General features: G+C 45.3%; 1 protein-coding gene across 1 annotated transcript in view; it reads right to left on the bottom strand.

Moving 5' to 3' along the window:
• Nucleotides 1-1,433: 1,433 nt before the first annotated feature.
• Nucleotides 1,434-15,694, bottom strand: part of OTUD4 (OTU deubiquitinase 4) — a 109,296-nt gene continuing 95,035 nt past the window's right edge. The window contains exons 18-20 of the mRNA XM_063920605.1: nt 4,859-5,116; nt 4,702-4,742; nt 1,434-4,062 (exon numbers count right to left, since the gene is read on the bottom strand). Of these exons, the coding sequence (XP_063776675.1) occupies nt 2,929-4,062; nt 4,702-4,742; nt 4,859-5,116 (1,433 nt within the window). The 3' untranslated portion in view covers nt 1,434-2,928. The remainder of the gene's footprint in view (nt 4,063-4,701; nt 4,743-4,858; nt 5,117-15,694) is intronic.

The raw sequence follows: 15,694 nt of genomic DNA, 5'->3' as shown, positions 1-15,694 counted from the left end.
TCAGACATCCAGGAGGAGATGGCGGAGAGGCAGCTGGAAACCTGAGAGAGGACAGAGGGGGACAGATCAGAAGAGGTAGAATTGAAGGCCAAAGGAGTTATTGAGCGCACCGAGGGAAGAGGTGTACAGGGAGAACAGAAGGGGGCAGAGGACAGAACCCTGAGGGATACCAATAGGAAGGATGGAAGGGTGTGAGGTGGTGCCGGAGGCAGACACAGAGAAGGAGCGGTAAGTGAGGTAGGAGGTAAACCAGTCAAGGACAGTGCTAAAGAGGCCAATGTTATGGAGTGTGCGGAGGAGAGGATGATCCACGGTGTAAAAGGCAGCAGAGAGGTCCAGAAAGATAAGCAGAGAGAAGTAGCCCCTTGATTTGGCCGAAAGCAGGTCATTGGTGACTTTCACCAGGGCAGTCTCAGTGGAGTGGAGTGGATGAGAGCCAGATTGTAGTGGATCAAGGCTGGAGTTGTCAGAGAGGTAGCTTGTGAGATGGCTGTAGACCAGTCGTTCAAGTAGTTTGGAGGCGAATGGGAGAAGAGAGATGGGGCGGTAGCTAGTGGGTGATGAAGGGTCGAGGTTGAGTTTTTTTTTTTTTTTAGAACAGGCAAGCTCAGAGCATGTTTGAATGGTGAGGGAAAGATGCCGGTACAGAGCGATAGGTTAAAGAGGTGACCAAGGTGGGAGCAGGCAGTGGGGGAGAGGGAGTGGAGAAGATGGGTCAGGTTGAGAGGGTAGGGGGGGTGGGGGATGAGAGAGTGGATTTCCCTGTCTGTAGTGGGACGTAAGGAGTACAGGGTGGGATAGGGCAAGGGGGCAGCAGCAGAGGGGTGACGGGAGGAGATATCGTGTCGGGTTTCCTCAATTTTGGATATGAAGGAGGCAAGTAACTCAGAAGTATTCGGACAGCAACATTTTTACATATATTTTACTGAACTTTTATGTCCTACCTTAGCACTAAATTAGCAGTGGTAAAATGTAGCTGCCTAAATGGTTTGTACAGGTGCAAATTTTTCCTTTTTAGCTGGATATCGGTTTATGCTGTTATTTGTATAAATCCCCAAAACTGCACTCAAAGTGTGAATCAAAGGTTCACTGAGTTCCTGAATTTGAGCAGTTGACTCCTTAGTACCATTTTGTCCACCTCTGAAATACTACACGGGGAGGGGGGGGCATTAATTTAATTAGGAAGAGTTTCTTATCTCAAAGATCTTTGTAGTTGCAAATATTAATTAGCTAGTCCGGAGCTTCCATAAGTGTAGCATATTGCCGCACAGACTTGTGGGGAGAGTCTGATTAAATTATCCACATAGTCTAGCAGCTATACAGTATGTACACAGTATACCTGCAAGCAGAAAGTCAGGATTTCTCACATAACTTCCAGTAAACATTGATTGTTTTTTCTAGTTTCATTAAAAATAAAATTTCTTTGTACAGCATTCATTTTAAATAAGCAAGTTTTTCTTCTTTATTTGTCAATAATTTTTTAACGTTAAACAAGACAAACACATAACTGATGTTTTGTTAACATGAATACATTGAGAAACCAAAGTTAACCATGCTTATCAGTCAATGGCGCTAAATTAGTCCTTTAATCTGGATGTAGGGAGGAAATAAAAACCAACATACATAACATGTAAACATGATGACAGCAAAAGGGGCTTCCAAAACACACTGCACTCAGGAGATAAAGTACAAAAATATACAGTATGCTTCCCAGAAACTTTTCTGCAAACAATAAGCATCAAGTACATTGTAAATCTGCAAAGAACACATTCAAGAGTCCACCAAAAGCAACAAAAACAAATGTAAGAAGGGTAAAAGTGAAAGGGGTGGATTTATATACATCAGCATAACAAAAATAATGTTACGTTAAACTCTATGCTTCTTAAAAAAATTACATTGAGGCGCAAGGAACAGAGTAGTGTAAGTTCATCAGAATTAAAATATAAAATAATTGATATGCTTACACGTCTTTATGATATGTCAGTGCAAAGTGTAGCATCCGTGGTTGCTTTAAAAAGTTCTGTGCTGGAACACAGGCTGTCAATCATTCACTCTGCAGCTTTCATTTATTGCTAGCAGCTATCGACCATTGCCCAATGTGTACGCTACCACCCCGGATACATAAATGTCCCTAACCCATAAGTGGCTGATAAGTTTCTACCACCAAGCAGAGCTTTACACAAAGCAAATGCTAAATGTTAGCTTCCATTGCAATAACCCCTATTTTAATAACCTCTAACTTTATTACAGAATAGGGCAACACACCCAACATTATTCCCATGATGACTTGGGAGTTACATTAAAAAAAAAAAAGAAATACTGATTAGTTTATTCAATGCCAAGTAGACAATGCAACACCGTCCCTAGCACTGAAGTGGTTAAACAATTTTATTTACAAGTCACCATAAGCTACATTCAAGTTTCTCCCTCTTGATTATTGACAAGGTTTGGGAAATCCCAAAATGAAAGGCCTTTGGAATGGAAGCACATCCAGAAGCAACACAGTTATCAGAACTCTAAGGCATTTAAAACTATCAAAAAGTGACACCTGTATTTGGTGTGAGAATCCAACTTTTTCACTGCATTAACATTAACCCAGTGCCGAGGTGGGGGGGAAATCAGACAGTACAATTTCTACCCCTCATAGAACACTGAAGGTTTCCGATATTAAGCTTCTATTTAAATAAATCATGACCGCATGGTCATGACACAATCCCCACTTATCAGTCTATTTTGCACTAACCACAATATTATGAAACACAAAATGGTTAAACTTTAGCCAGGAGATACAATTTTCCCCATAATAACCCTTTATCTGAACATTATACAATATAGGATTTCATTTTATTATCTTGAATATACTATTCAAATAAATAAAAGTGAAAAGAAAATAACTTTCTTTTTTACAGCGACATAAACTATGAATTTTTATTCATGTTGTGGTCTGTCCCCCATTGGCCGTCTCCGACTAGGCCTGCCCCTGACATATCGGTGATGCTGATAGCCATCTTCCCTGTTTCTCTGCACCTTCCAGCCCTCATCATTTCTAAAATACTGGTAGCCTCCTCTGTTGGGCTGATATAACCTCTCATTCCGAGGCCTCCTGGTACCATAGGACTGATTGTAAAAGTTCTTCGACCTGCCTCGACTCAGTAGGTTAGATACCTCCCTCTCGTCCTCTGAGCTCTCTTCCCTTGCTCTGGGTGGCCTTTCATCAGGAGGATTGATCTGTGCTGATGCTATGGCTACTGGATCCATTTCTTTCTCAGCAGATTCCCTGTCTTCTGGCGTTTCGGGTAAAACAGGCGGAGCAAACTGGATATCAGTCAGTTTTGTTGGAAGACTCTGCTGCTCCAATATCTGTGTTGTATCTGGAGTTATCACTTGTTCTGCTTTCACCAACGCGGTTTGAGACCCAGGCTCGCTGGCAGTAGCACTAGCAGAGAATACGGGCAAATCTGGCTTGCATTCATTCATTAACTCCTGGGGCTGTTTTATTGCTTCTTGAACTGAAATATTTTCCATGACATCCCCTGGTGTAAGGGTTCCAGGCAAATCTCTATCCATAGGGGTAACAAAAACATTCTGTCGTACAACTGCATTTTCAATGTAACCTTGATATGGATAGCCATACCAAACGGGTGGGAAAAATGGTGATGCTATTGGAACAGGTCCCATGTAGGATCCCTGTCCAAAAGGAGGGTGTGAGTACATGGTCTTGCTTGTGATTGAGTCTTCAAAGTCACTACCCTGTGTCTGGAACGGATGCTTTTCCTCTGATTGGTTAGGCTGGGGAGGAATTGATCCAGCAAATGCAGGCATTTGGACAGATGAAGTTAGCACTCCTGGGGGGCATAAAGTTGCAGAATGGTTTTCATTCCTCACATCACTCTGATGAGCAAAGACTGAAGGGTCTACATCACTTTGGTCAACAGTGGTTTCCTGCACCCAATGGTTTTGTGGGTAAACATGAACATTTGGGTACATCCTGCACATATTTAAGTATGCTTGATGAAGAGGGTGCAAGTAGAAGTGTGGGGGCCACATTGGACACGTAAAAGCCTTGAAAAATTTGAGATAAAAAAAAAAGTATTAGTTCTCTTCATTTAGAACACAAACATACAATATTAATTAATATAGTATAAACAGTCTGGGAAGGAGTATTGCTACAGATGTAGCTGACATTATGTAGTGCTATCAACTGAGGGGGATCATTTCACAAAGACATGATACATGGTAAAGACTGTAATCTAAGACAGGGGTGGGCACAACAGTTTTAGCCAAATAGGACATGCTAGGATGTGTAGTTTTTCAGCAGATGCATGGCCACTTACTGACCAACCCTTATCTAAGAGATGTGGGAACACTTGATACATTAGTGTTAGGGAACGTGCATGTGGCTACTGTAAGGCAGCAGCATGATCAGCCCGCTGCAAGAGAGACGTCAGTGGCAGCTGGCATTACTCTGCAGCATGGCTGGAATCATGCAAGCAATCATAGTCCACAAAGCACCATATAACAAATCACAAACAGCAACAATAACCATGGTAACTCATTATCCACAAACAGAACATTTATCTAGCAACTGAAACAGTTACAAAGCTACTAATAATAATATTACCTATAATAAGAATAATAATATTATTGTTTGATAGCACCCACCCAGGAGAGGACACCCTACTGGGGAAAAACAAAACTAACCTTTATGCCAAGGTTGTAGAAGAAATGAAGGATGCTTTTATCTAAAGGAGGGGAAAAAAAAAAAATAACTAAAATAACAGCATTATTGTTCCATTTAATAGAAAAACAAAGGTTTACATTCTGCAAAAGGCAATTCCCCTCCCCCAATATGACTTACCACTAGGTAGGTCATCTCCATTCTTATAAAGGGAGTAGGGAGGAGGTGCCGTGGCTCTCTCCCCCTTTTCATTCACAGGAAATCCAGGATAGAGCGGATCCTGGTAAGCACTCAGAGTCTGAGGCAGAGGCAGTAAGGGCTGGTTAACTGCTGGCATCGAAACTGTAAGTGGTGAGTAAGGGGAGGAGGTCACCTGAGGTTGTAACATAGCCGAGTCAGATCCAGTCCCAGGAGTTACAGGCATTTCATCTGGAATACCTACGAATAAAAGCAACTACATCAGCCATTTCCTTCTGGGGATGTATACAGACATGTCCACTTACATCTAGCCTCCTTGCACATTAAACAGCATGACTTGATAACGCTGAGTGTCTTTATGTGGGACTTATGCCTATATTCTGAGTGCGACCTCAGCCGAATCTGCATACGAAAAGAGGATTTTGGTACTTACCGATAAATCTAAATCTCTGAATCCATTTGGGGACACTGGACTGACTGTAGACAGATGGGGTGTGAAGCTTGCAACCGGAGGTGTGGCACAATCTAACATCAAACATTTTATGAACAGCCGGCCCCTCCCCCTTCACGCCCCCTATCCTTCAGTTTGGAAAATTTGATGGAGAGAATAGGACATGAAACTACCAACTCTAATGGCGAGGAACCGACCGTAAAAACATATCAAACAGCAACCAAGAATTTATTTAAAAGAATCTAACACTGTTTGCACGAACTGTTTCAATAACAAGAACACTGCAGGCTGACAGCACCGAGGCGGGCGCCCAGTGTCCCAGAGTGGATTCAGAAAAACGGATTTATCGGTAAGTACCAAAATCCTCTTTTCTCTTTCATCCACTAGGGGACACTGGACTGACTTTAGACAGATGGGGACGTCCCAAAGTTACTCCCATGGGCGGGAGTGCTGTCTGCGGCCTGCAAAACTAATCGTCCAAACCTTGAATCTCTGGACGCAAACTTATCAAACCTGTAGAACTTTGTGAACGTGTGCACAGATGACCATATAGCTGCCCTGCAAAGTTGAGTAGTGAAGGGTACATCTGGCTGCCGCCCATGAGGCTCCCACCGATCTGGTAGTATGAGCACTTACCTGAACCGGAGCTCGTCTACCACATGATATATTAGCCTGTTTAATAGTAAGCCTGATCCATCTAGCCAGAGTCTGTTTAGATGCCAGCCAACCTTTCTTAGGACCATCACAGAGGACAAACAAATAATCAGACTTCCTGATAGATGACGTAGCTTGTACATAAATCCATAAAGCTCTTACCACGTAAAAAGACACGTCCACTTCTGCCAAACCTTGAAAGGATGGGACCACAATGGGTTGATTAACATGAAAACCTGAAACCACCTTTGGAAGGAATTCCGCCCTCGTACGGAGTGATGCCCTATCCTCATGAAAAATCAGAAAAGGACTTTTACATGATAGGGCTCCCGACTCTGAGACCCTTCTTGCAGAAGCTAAGGCTAGTAACAGAGTAACCTTCCAGGATATTTATTTAAAATCTGCTTTTTCCAAAGGCTAAAAAATAGCTGATTTAAAAAAAATCTAGAACTAAATTTAAGTCCCACGGTGCCGTGGGTGGGCGGAAAGGAGGTTGAATCCTCAGAGCCCCCTGCAAAAACGTTTGAACCTCCTGTAGGGAAGCCAGACATTGTTGAAAGAAAATGGAAAGAGACGATTCAAGGAACTTAGCCGTAGCCCTCCATTTAAGCCAGCTTGTAGAAAACATAAAAGCCTACACAACCAAAATTCCTTTGAATTCCACCCCTTTTCTTGACACCACTCCATATATCTTTTCCAAATTCTATGGTAGTGCATAGCCGTGACTGGTTTTCTAGGTCTGGGTGTAGAAATTGTCCCTGTGACAAGAGGTCCTCTCTCTGAGGCAACCTCCAGGGTTCTTCCCCTAGTAGTTCCCTCAAGTCCGAGTACCAACTCCTGCGAGGCCAATCTGGTACAAATAGTATTGCCCACACTCTTTCCCGTTTCGCCACCTTAAGCACTCTGGGGATGAGGGGAAATGGTGGAAAAATGTACACTCGACTGTACAACCATGGAATTGTCAACGCATCCACTGCTTCTGCTGCTGGATCTCTCGTTCTGGCCACGTACCTGGGCAACTGATTGTTTTGAGATGCCATTAAGTCCACCTGAGGTAGGCCCCATCTCCTCATCACCATCTCGAAGTCCTGTGGGTGTAGACCTACTCTCCTGGGTGCATGTCTTGTCGACTGAGATAGTCTGCTTCCCTGTTGCCTACCCCGGAATAAACACCGCAGAGAGGATGATGTTGCACCTTTCTGCCCACAACAAGATCTTTGTGGCATCCCTTAAAGGCCATTTTGCTTCTTGTTCCTCTCTGATGGTTTATGTACGCTGTTGCTGTCACATTGTCCGATTGTATTCTTATCTCTTGGTTCTTTACTAGATCCTCGGCTAGGAGAAGCGCATTGTAAATTGCTCTCAGTTCCAGAATATTTATGGGCAGAGTACTTTCCTGTGGCGTCCATCTTCCCTGAAATTGATGGTCTCCTAGTACTGCCCCCCAACCTCTGAGACTGGCATCCGTTGTTAGGAACCTCCAATCCCAAATTCCAAATCTCTTGCTTACTGTCAGATTCATGTGTAATGACCACCGAAGTAACGAGGTCCTGACCTGTGGCAATAAACGAATACTTCGATTTAGAAGCCAATGAAAGCCTGCTCCCTGAGCAATCAGATTAATCTGGAACGGTCTGGAGTTAAGACTGCTGTACTGTATGGCTTCGTAAGATGCCACCATCTTTCCGAGAAGCTGTACACATAGGTGTAAGGAAATTGTTTGGTTCTTTAGTATCTTTCACCAGCTTCCTTATGTCCTGGATCTTGTTCTCTGGGAGAAACACCTTCAATAGTCTTGTGTCTAGTATTAGATCTCGGAATTGGATCCTCTGCGTTGGTGTCCGGCTGGATTTCTTGAAGTTCACTTTCCAGCCATGCTGAATGAGAATTTGATGCGTCGTTTGAGCATCGCTGATCAACTGGTCCTGAGAGTGGGCCTTGATTAGCAGATCGTCCAGGTAAGGAATGATCGTAACTCCTAAGGCTCTCAGATCCGCGACCATTATCGACACAATTTTTGTAAATATTATCGGAGCTGATGATAGACCGAATAGCAACGCTCTGAACTGGTAGTGACTCTTCTACAATGTGAATCATAAATACGCATGGTTTGGAGTCCAAATTGGTACATGAAGGTAAGCATCCTTTATGTCCAAGGACACCATGAATTCCTCTTGTTCCAATCCTACAATAAATTACTGGATTGACTCCATCTTGAATCTGTAGACCGTTAGGAACTGGTTTTAAACTTTTAAATTGAGTATTGGTCTGACCGACCCATCCGGTTTTGGAACTACAAAAAGATTTGAATAAAATCCCATTCCTCTTTGAGACTCTGGGACTGGAACAATTACCTTTGTATGCAGTAGTTTTTGAATTGCTGCTTGTAATGCTCCTGCTTTCAGCGGACACCGAGGCAATCCTGTTGTAAAGAACTGAATGTGAGGGCGTTGTTAAAAATATATCCTGTAACCCTGGGAAATGATCTTGTTGACCCAGATTTCTGGTGAGGTTTTGGCCCAGGCGTCCCGAAACCCTTCCAACCGTGCGCCCACCAAGGGAGACCCCAGTGAGCCGGGAGACCGTCATGCCACGGGCTTGTAAGCAGGCTTGTCCTGCTTCCTAGCTGTTGACTGGGAACGACCTCTACCTCTGTTTTCACAAGATTGCGCACCAAAACCTCTTCCTCTGGCTCGAAAGGACTGCGATCGAAATTAATTAAACGCTGGTCCAGAATAACCCCTTTTAACCTGTGGCGTGGTTCTCGAATAAGAAGTAGGTAGAAAGGTATATTTCCCTCCAGTTGCCTGCGAAAAAAAGATTTTAGTACTTACCAGGTAAATCCTTTTCTTTGAATCCATAGGGGGCACTGGAGTACTCTTGGGATATGGACGGTGTTAGCAAGGACAGGCACTGAATATTTAAATTTAGTAACTCTCCTCCCCTCCATACTCCCAGAATACCTCAGTGTTTTTTCCTGAGACGAACAGGAGCGATAGTGAGGATGAACAATGGAGAATTACATATAACATTATAACATAACGGACAACAATAAAGTTGACACATAACTTAACTGACAACTAAACAGTTGACACCATAACCGATAGAACTTGAAAATTTGAACAAGTCGGTGAGAATGTGTTACCAGAAGATCCACTGAACTTACCACAAACCAGGTAAAACTGCTCTGGGTGGGCGTACAGTGTCCCCTATGGATTCAAAGAAAAGGATTTACCTGGTAAGTACCAAAATCCTATTTTCTTCTTCATCCACTAGGGGTCACTGGAGTACTCTTAGGACGTACCAAAGCTTCCCCCGTGGGCGGGAGAGCTGTTTGTCACCTGTAACACTAGGCGGCCAAAGCTAGATGCTGTCGTCGCAAATGTATGAAACTTGTAAAAGCGCACAAACGTGTGCACTGATGACCATGTAGCCGCACGGCAAAGCTGCGTCGTAGAAGCCCCACGACCAGCTGCCCATGAAGTTCCCACAGAACATGTGGAATGAGCTGTTACTGATGTAGGCGGCTGTAACCTAGCATGAAGGTAAGCCTGACGTATGGTCAGTTTAATCCATCTGGATAAGGTCTGCTTAGAAGCTGGCCAACCCGTCTTGGCAGCATCATAGAGAACAAACAACGTATCCGTCTTACGAACTGTAGACGTTCGGGATACATAAACGCGTAATGCGCGTACCACATCCAAAGTTCCAGAATCTGCTGTTAACACAGGAACTACTATTGGTTGATTGATGTGAAAAGATGACAATACCTTTGGCAAGAAAGTGGGAATCGTCCGAAGTTCCGCTCTGTCATCATGAAACACCAAATACGGTGGCTTGCATGACGAGGCACCCAAATCTGAAACACGCCTTGCCGAAGCTAAGGCTAGAAGAAAAATTGTTTTCCAAGTGAGAAACTTAATATCCACTTGTTGTAAGGGTTCAAAATATGAAGACTGTAAAAAATCTAAAACCAGATTCAAGTCCCATGGTGCTGTAGGTGGAATGAATGGAGGCTGTACGCTGAGGACAACTTGCAGAAAGGTGTGTACAGACGGCAATAGAGCCAAACGTCTTTGAAAGTAAATTGACAAAGCAGAGACCTGCACCTTTAGTGTAGATAAACGCAGTCCTCCATCCAACCCCATCTGTAGAAATAACAAAAGACGGGATAACTTGAAAGATGTCGGAAACTACCGATCTTCACACCAACCTATATAGGCACGCCAAATTCTGTAATAATGAGCTGCCAGAACTGGCTTCCTAGCACGTAACATGGTTGGTATAACCGATTCTGGAATGCCCTCTCTTCTTAAGAGAGCGGTCTCAACTGCCACCACGTCAAACGCAGCCGCGCTAAATCGGGGTAAAGGAACGGACCCTGTTGTAACAGGTCCGGACGTAGCGGGAGCGGCCAAGGATAGTCTGCGAGTAGCCCGCGGAGATCCGAGAACCAAGCTCTCCGAGGCCAATGAGGTGTCACTAGTATGACTGTGGCGGACTCTCGTTTGATCCGTTTTAGCAACAGAGGGAGCAGCTGAAACGGTGGAAACAGACACACGAGGCTGTACGGCCACGCGATTGTGAGCACCGCCACTGCCTTTGGATCTCGCGTTCTGGACACATACTGGGCCGTTTGGCGATTGTGGCGAGATGCCATCAGATCCACTTGTGGGTAACCCCACCTCTGGACCAACATGTGAAACACTACTGGATTTAATGCCCAATCTCCTGTATGAAAATCCAGATGGCTGAGATAATCCGCCTACCAGTTGTCCACTCCCGGAATGAACACTGCCGACAATATCACTTGGTGATGCTCGGCCCAATTGAGGATTCAAGCTACTTCCCGCATGGCCATGCGGCTTCTCGTTCCTCCTTGTTTGTTGATGTATGCGACCGCCGTCGTGTTGTCTGACTTCACCTGGACAGTCTGAGACCAGAACATGTGCACTGCTTGTCGTAGCGCATTATAAATTGCCCGGAGTGCCAGGACATTTATAAACAACAATCTTTCGTGATCCGCCCAGAGACCCTGGAGCTGACAATTTTGAACCAAAGCTCCCCAACCTCTGAGACTCATGTCCGTCGTTAGAATTATCCAATTCCAGACGCCGAACTGTTTCCCTCCAGTTAGATTGTGTACTTTGAGCCACCAGAGTAGAGATACTTTGGCCCGTGGAGACAACCTCACCCTCTGGTAAATGTGCAGATGCGAGCCCGACCACTGTGAAAAGGACGTGAGTGAAATTTTCCGAACTGAAGCGCTTCGAAAGCCGCCACCATTTTGCCTAACAGTCGAATGCACAAATGTACCGAGACTGTGCGTGGCTTGAGCACTAATTGTACCAGATGATGAATACTCTGTACTTTCTGTTCTGGTAGTTAAATTCTTTGATCTACCGTATCGCGAATCATTCCTAGGAATTGAAGTAATTGAGACGGAATCAGATGTGATTTCTTGAAGTTGACAATCCAACCGTGCTGAACTAGTACACTGTACGTCAGCAACGCATGTTGGAGGAGCATCTGTTGAGACGGAGCTTTGATGAGCAGATCGTCCAAGTACGGAACTATTATCACTCCCAGGGGTCTGAGATGAGCTATCATCACAGACATCACTTTGGTGAATACCCGAGGCACTGACGAGAGGCCAAACGGTAGAGCCTGAAACTGGTAATGGTTTTGTCATACCACAAAATGCAAGAACCTCTGATGCGGTGGCCAAATTGGAATATGTAAGTACGCATCCTTGAGATCCAGAGCAATCACAAATTCCTGTGGCTCTAAACCTGCAATTACTGCCTGCAGGGATTCCATCTTGAATCTGTAGTAAGTGACGTACTGATTGATACCCTTTAAGTTCAATGTTGGTCTGACCGAGGCATCCGGCGTTGGTACTACAAAAAGACTGGAACAATAACCCTGACCTTGTTGGTGAACAGGGACCGGAATCAAAACTGCTGAATCCAGCAGAGACTGAATGGCAATTTGCAGAACTGCCTTCTTGTCTGTCTTCTGACACAGGCAGTCCTGTCTTAAAAAACCACAGTGGTGGGAGACAATCTAACTCTATTTTGTAACCTTTTACCACTAAATTGTAGATCCAACCATCTGTGGATGTCTGGAACCACGCCAAATGGAACGTATGAAGGCGTGCCCCCACAACTGGAGATCCGAGATGGACTGGAAGCCCATCATGCCACTGGCATGCCGGTGACCTTAGCGTTTTGACGACGGGTGGTGGTTTGTTGAAAACCACGTCCTCTGCCTCGTCCACCAGGTGTAGTTGTTCCTCTACCACGGCCTCGAAAGGGCTGAGGTCTAAAGGATTTGAACACTGGTTCAGAGTATATCCGTCTAGGTACCGTTGGAAGCAATAATAGGAATGCAGACTTGCCTCCCCTTGGTCTGAAAAATCCATTTGTCCCATTTAGGACCAAACAACTTTTCACGTAAGGTAATGGTTCTATTCTTCTCTCGACCTATGCCTCCGCCTGCCAAGGACGCAGCCAGAGCGCTTGTCGTGCTGCAACTAGTGACGCTGAAAGGCGAGAACTGACTAGTCAGACGTCCGTAGAAGCTGTACGTAGATAATCAGCAGCTTTGCAGATTTGATCAGCGAGAAGTACAAGGTGGTCGTCTTGTAGGGCGGACCTGAGTCCTGTTATCCATACAAGCAGCGCCGTAGTTACCAAAATGCCAACCAAACGCGGTCGAAGCAACACCCCTGCTGCTGTATACATCGACTTTAGCATAGCTCCCATGGAGATGTCACTGACTCTGGAAACGGGTAACTAGACTTAAATCGGCGAGGTTTAGAAACCTGTGTATCAGGATTCTATATTAACATCTTATTTAGAGATTCCAAAAAAAATAATAAACACGCTGGAGATGTGTCGTCTAGTAAAGACCACCTTATAATTTGTCAGAGGTTCCTCAGTCTCTGTAAACTTCAGAGACTGACGCACCCACACTATCTGACTGCTGGTCTATTCACCCTTCCCATATTCATCTTGCGCAGTTAGGCCTGGCATAGAATCGTCAGGATTGCAACATAGCAGAAACTGGGAATTTATAAGGCAAATGATAACTATCTTTGCAAAATCGGAGATGAAATGGGAGTATAAAATATACGGTGCATGTGATAGAACCCACCGGAACCCCTCTGACAGGCATTGCAGTGAAACTACTTTTTCGTTTTTGCTGGTGACTTACTCATTATGTAACCAGACAAATAAATAGACAAAGACAGACAAATTCCACCTCAGTAAAATTACTAAAATGTGTATATGGGCAGACTATAAGAAACCTGATCCAAAAATTCCTACTAAAACCCCTGCGCCATCCGGTGGAGCAGTGTTGTAGGACAGGAACGTTCTGGAAAAGAAACAAAGTATGATTAAAATGGCCTCCATGTGCTTATAGTCAAAGAACATATAGCATATTTCCTTACGTGAACATATATACATATAGAATTTATATACATTTTCTATGGTATAATAAGTGCTTGTATAATACGTATGCATATATAACACAATGCAGCCATTTCTTTAGCAGAGGCTGCCTATTGCTGCTGCTGTGGAATAATCTCTCCCCCCCTGCAGCTGCGCTGCATGTAATCATGTAATAGGGACTGGGAAAACTCCTGACTGCCCAGCATGAGCCCACTAGTTACTAAAGGGCTGTTTTATAGAGACAGACCGCGGCAGCAGTGTGCACTGTCCGCGGTCTGAGTGATCAGAGGCGCCGGCATCTCTCCCCCCCCCCCCCCCCCCCTGCTTCTCCCCTTAGCGTGGTCAGGGAGCGCTGGTAGCGACTGTTAAGCTGAGCTGCCGGCCGTTACCGAGACAGACCGTGGCAGCAGTGAACGCTGTCCGCGGTCTGAGTGAGCAGACACGCCGGCAGCTTCCTTCCCCAAAGTGACGGATCCTCCGGCCGTTACAGGGACAGACCGCGGCAGCACTGAACGCTGTCCGCGGTCTGATTGTGCACAACAAGCAGGGAGCGCTGAAAACGGCGCTTGTAGCGGCCGTCCAGTGCGTCCCTCTGAGCGGCGGTCAGGAGTAGGGGAGCGGCGGCGGGGAGCTGTTATCAGCGGTGGCGGGGAGCGGAGCAGCGGGATGACCTCGGGCGACGCACATAGCAGTCCCCCACTCACGCTGCCGCCCCGGTCATAAATACCTGTGATCCTGTGCTCTGACTGGGCTTCTCTAGCAAGCTCCGTTCTGTAGTCTCAGCTGAAGGTAGCTGACCTGTGCTCTTGGGCTGACGGGGCTTCTCCAGCAAGCTCCGTCCAGTCCTTTCTGCAGCCTCAGCTGAAGTTAGCTGAGCTGCTTGTGGCTGAGAGGGGGCTCCTAATGTGAGGACAGACACGCCAAGAGCTGCATGCAGCAGCTTCTGTAATCCCGGACCCAGAGCTTTTGTGTAAGCTGGGAAGGGAGTGTAATTAGAAAAAAGAATAAAAAACAACATAACCTAAAAGTAAAATATGTGGAGGAGCTCCACGCTTTGTGCTTCTATCCATGTGAGCAACGAAAAAACACTGAGGTATTCTGGGAGTATGGAGGGGAGGAGAGTTACTAAATTTAAATATTCAGTGCCTGTCCTTGCTAACACCGTCCATATCCCAAGAGTACTCCAGTGACCCCTAGTGGATGAAAAAGAAATCCATTTGTCTAAATCCGGACCAAATAACATCTCACCACCACTGCCCTCTCTTGGAATCGGAGTCCACCTGCCACTGCCTGAGCCATAAAATTGTTCTTGCCAATATGGCCGAAGCTGATATGCGGGACGCTATTTTACTAGCGTCCTTCGAAGCCTGGCAGATATAAGTAGCTGATTCTCGTATATGCTCCACTAGCTGAGAAATCTCCTCCAGACCATTGTCTTCCTCAGTGGCCCAGCCCATGCGACAATGGCCTTGTTTACCCAAGCACTAATAATACTAGACCTGTGCGATGCACCTGCTGCTACAAAAATTGATTTCAATGCAGTGTCTACCTTGCGTTCTGACGTATCTTTTAAGGCTGTTACGCTAGGTATTGGTAAAATGGTTTTCTTTGATAACCTTGCTAGCGAAGCGTCCACAATGGGCGGTACCTCCCACTTAGCCATTACACTCTTAGGTAATGGGTAATTGGCTTCAAACCTCCTTGGCACTTGGAAGCGTTTATCTGGTTGCTTCCAAGCTTTTGCCATCTGAGTCTGGAGAGTTTGAGGAATAGGGAACACTGCTGACAACGGCTTTTGGGATTCAACTAAATCGAAACTCTCCGGTTCCTTAACTTCTTCCTCCTTGAAGTTAAGGACCTCCTTTACCGCTTCTATGAGGGAATCTAAACCCCTAACCTCTGTGTCCTCCTCCTGAGTACCGCCCTCTAAGGCAGACTCAATTACTTCACCTTCCTCTTCTTCCTCCTCTGACTCTTGTAAGATAGGGAGGGGTCTCTTAACTGCCTTGCGTACACTGCTTAATGCTTGCACAGGAGGGGTTAATTTAATCTGAAATTCCTCCATGGTCTTTGAAAATCCCATAGCCCATTCTGACTGCTGTTTGCGGGATTCTGCCATTTCTTTGGAAATATCTGCCAGGGCTTGCTCCTATGACCTTGGTGGAGCACTGCTTCCGGGTTGAGCGTCCTTACATAAACATGAATCGCACACCCCGGAGCTGCCCACCCTTGTGCTCTTCTTATTACATTTTGTGC

Source organism: Pseudophryne corroboree, chromosome 1 (genome assembly GCF_028390025.1).
Source record: "Pseudophryne corroboree isolate aPseCor3 chromosome 1, aPseCor3.hap2, whole genome shotgun sequence".
Lineage (NCBI taxonomy): Eukaryota > Metazoa > Chordata > Amphibia > Anura > Myobatrachidae > Pseudophryne > Pseudophryne corroboree.
The sequence above is the reverse complement of the archived record's forward strand: the minus strand, read 5'-3'. Positions and strand labels throughout refer to the sequence as shown.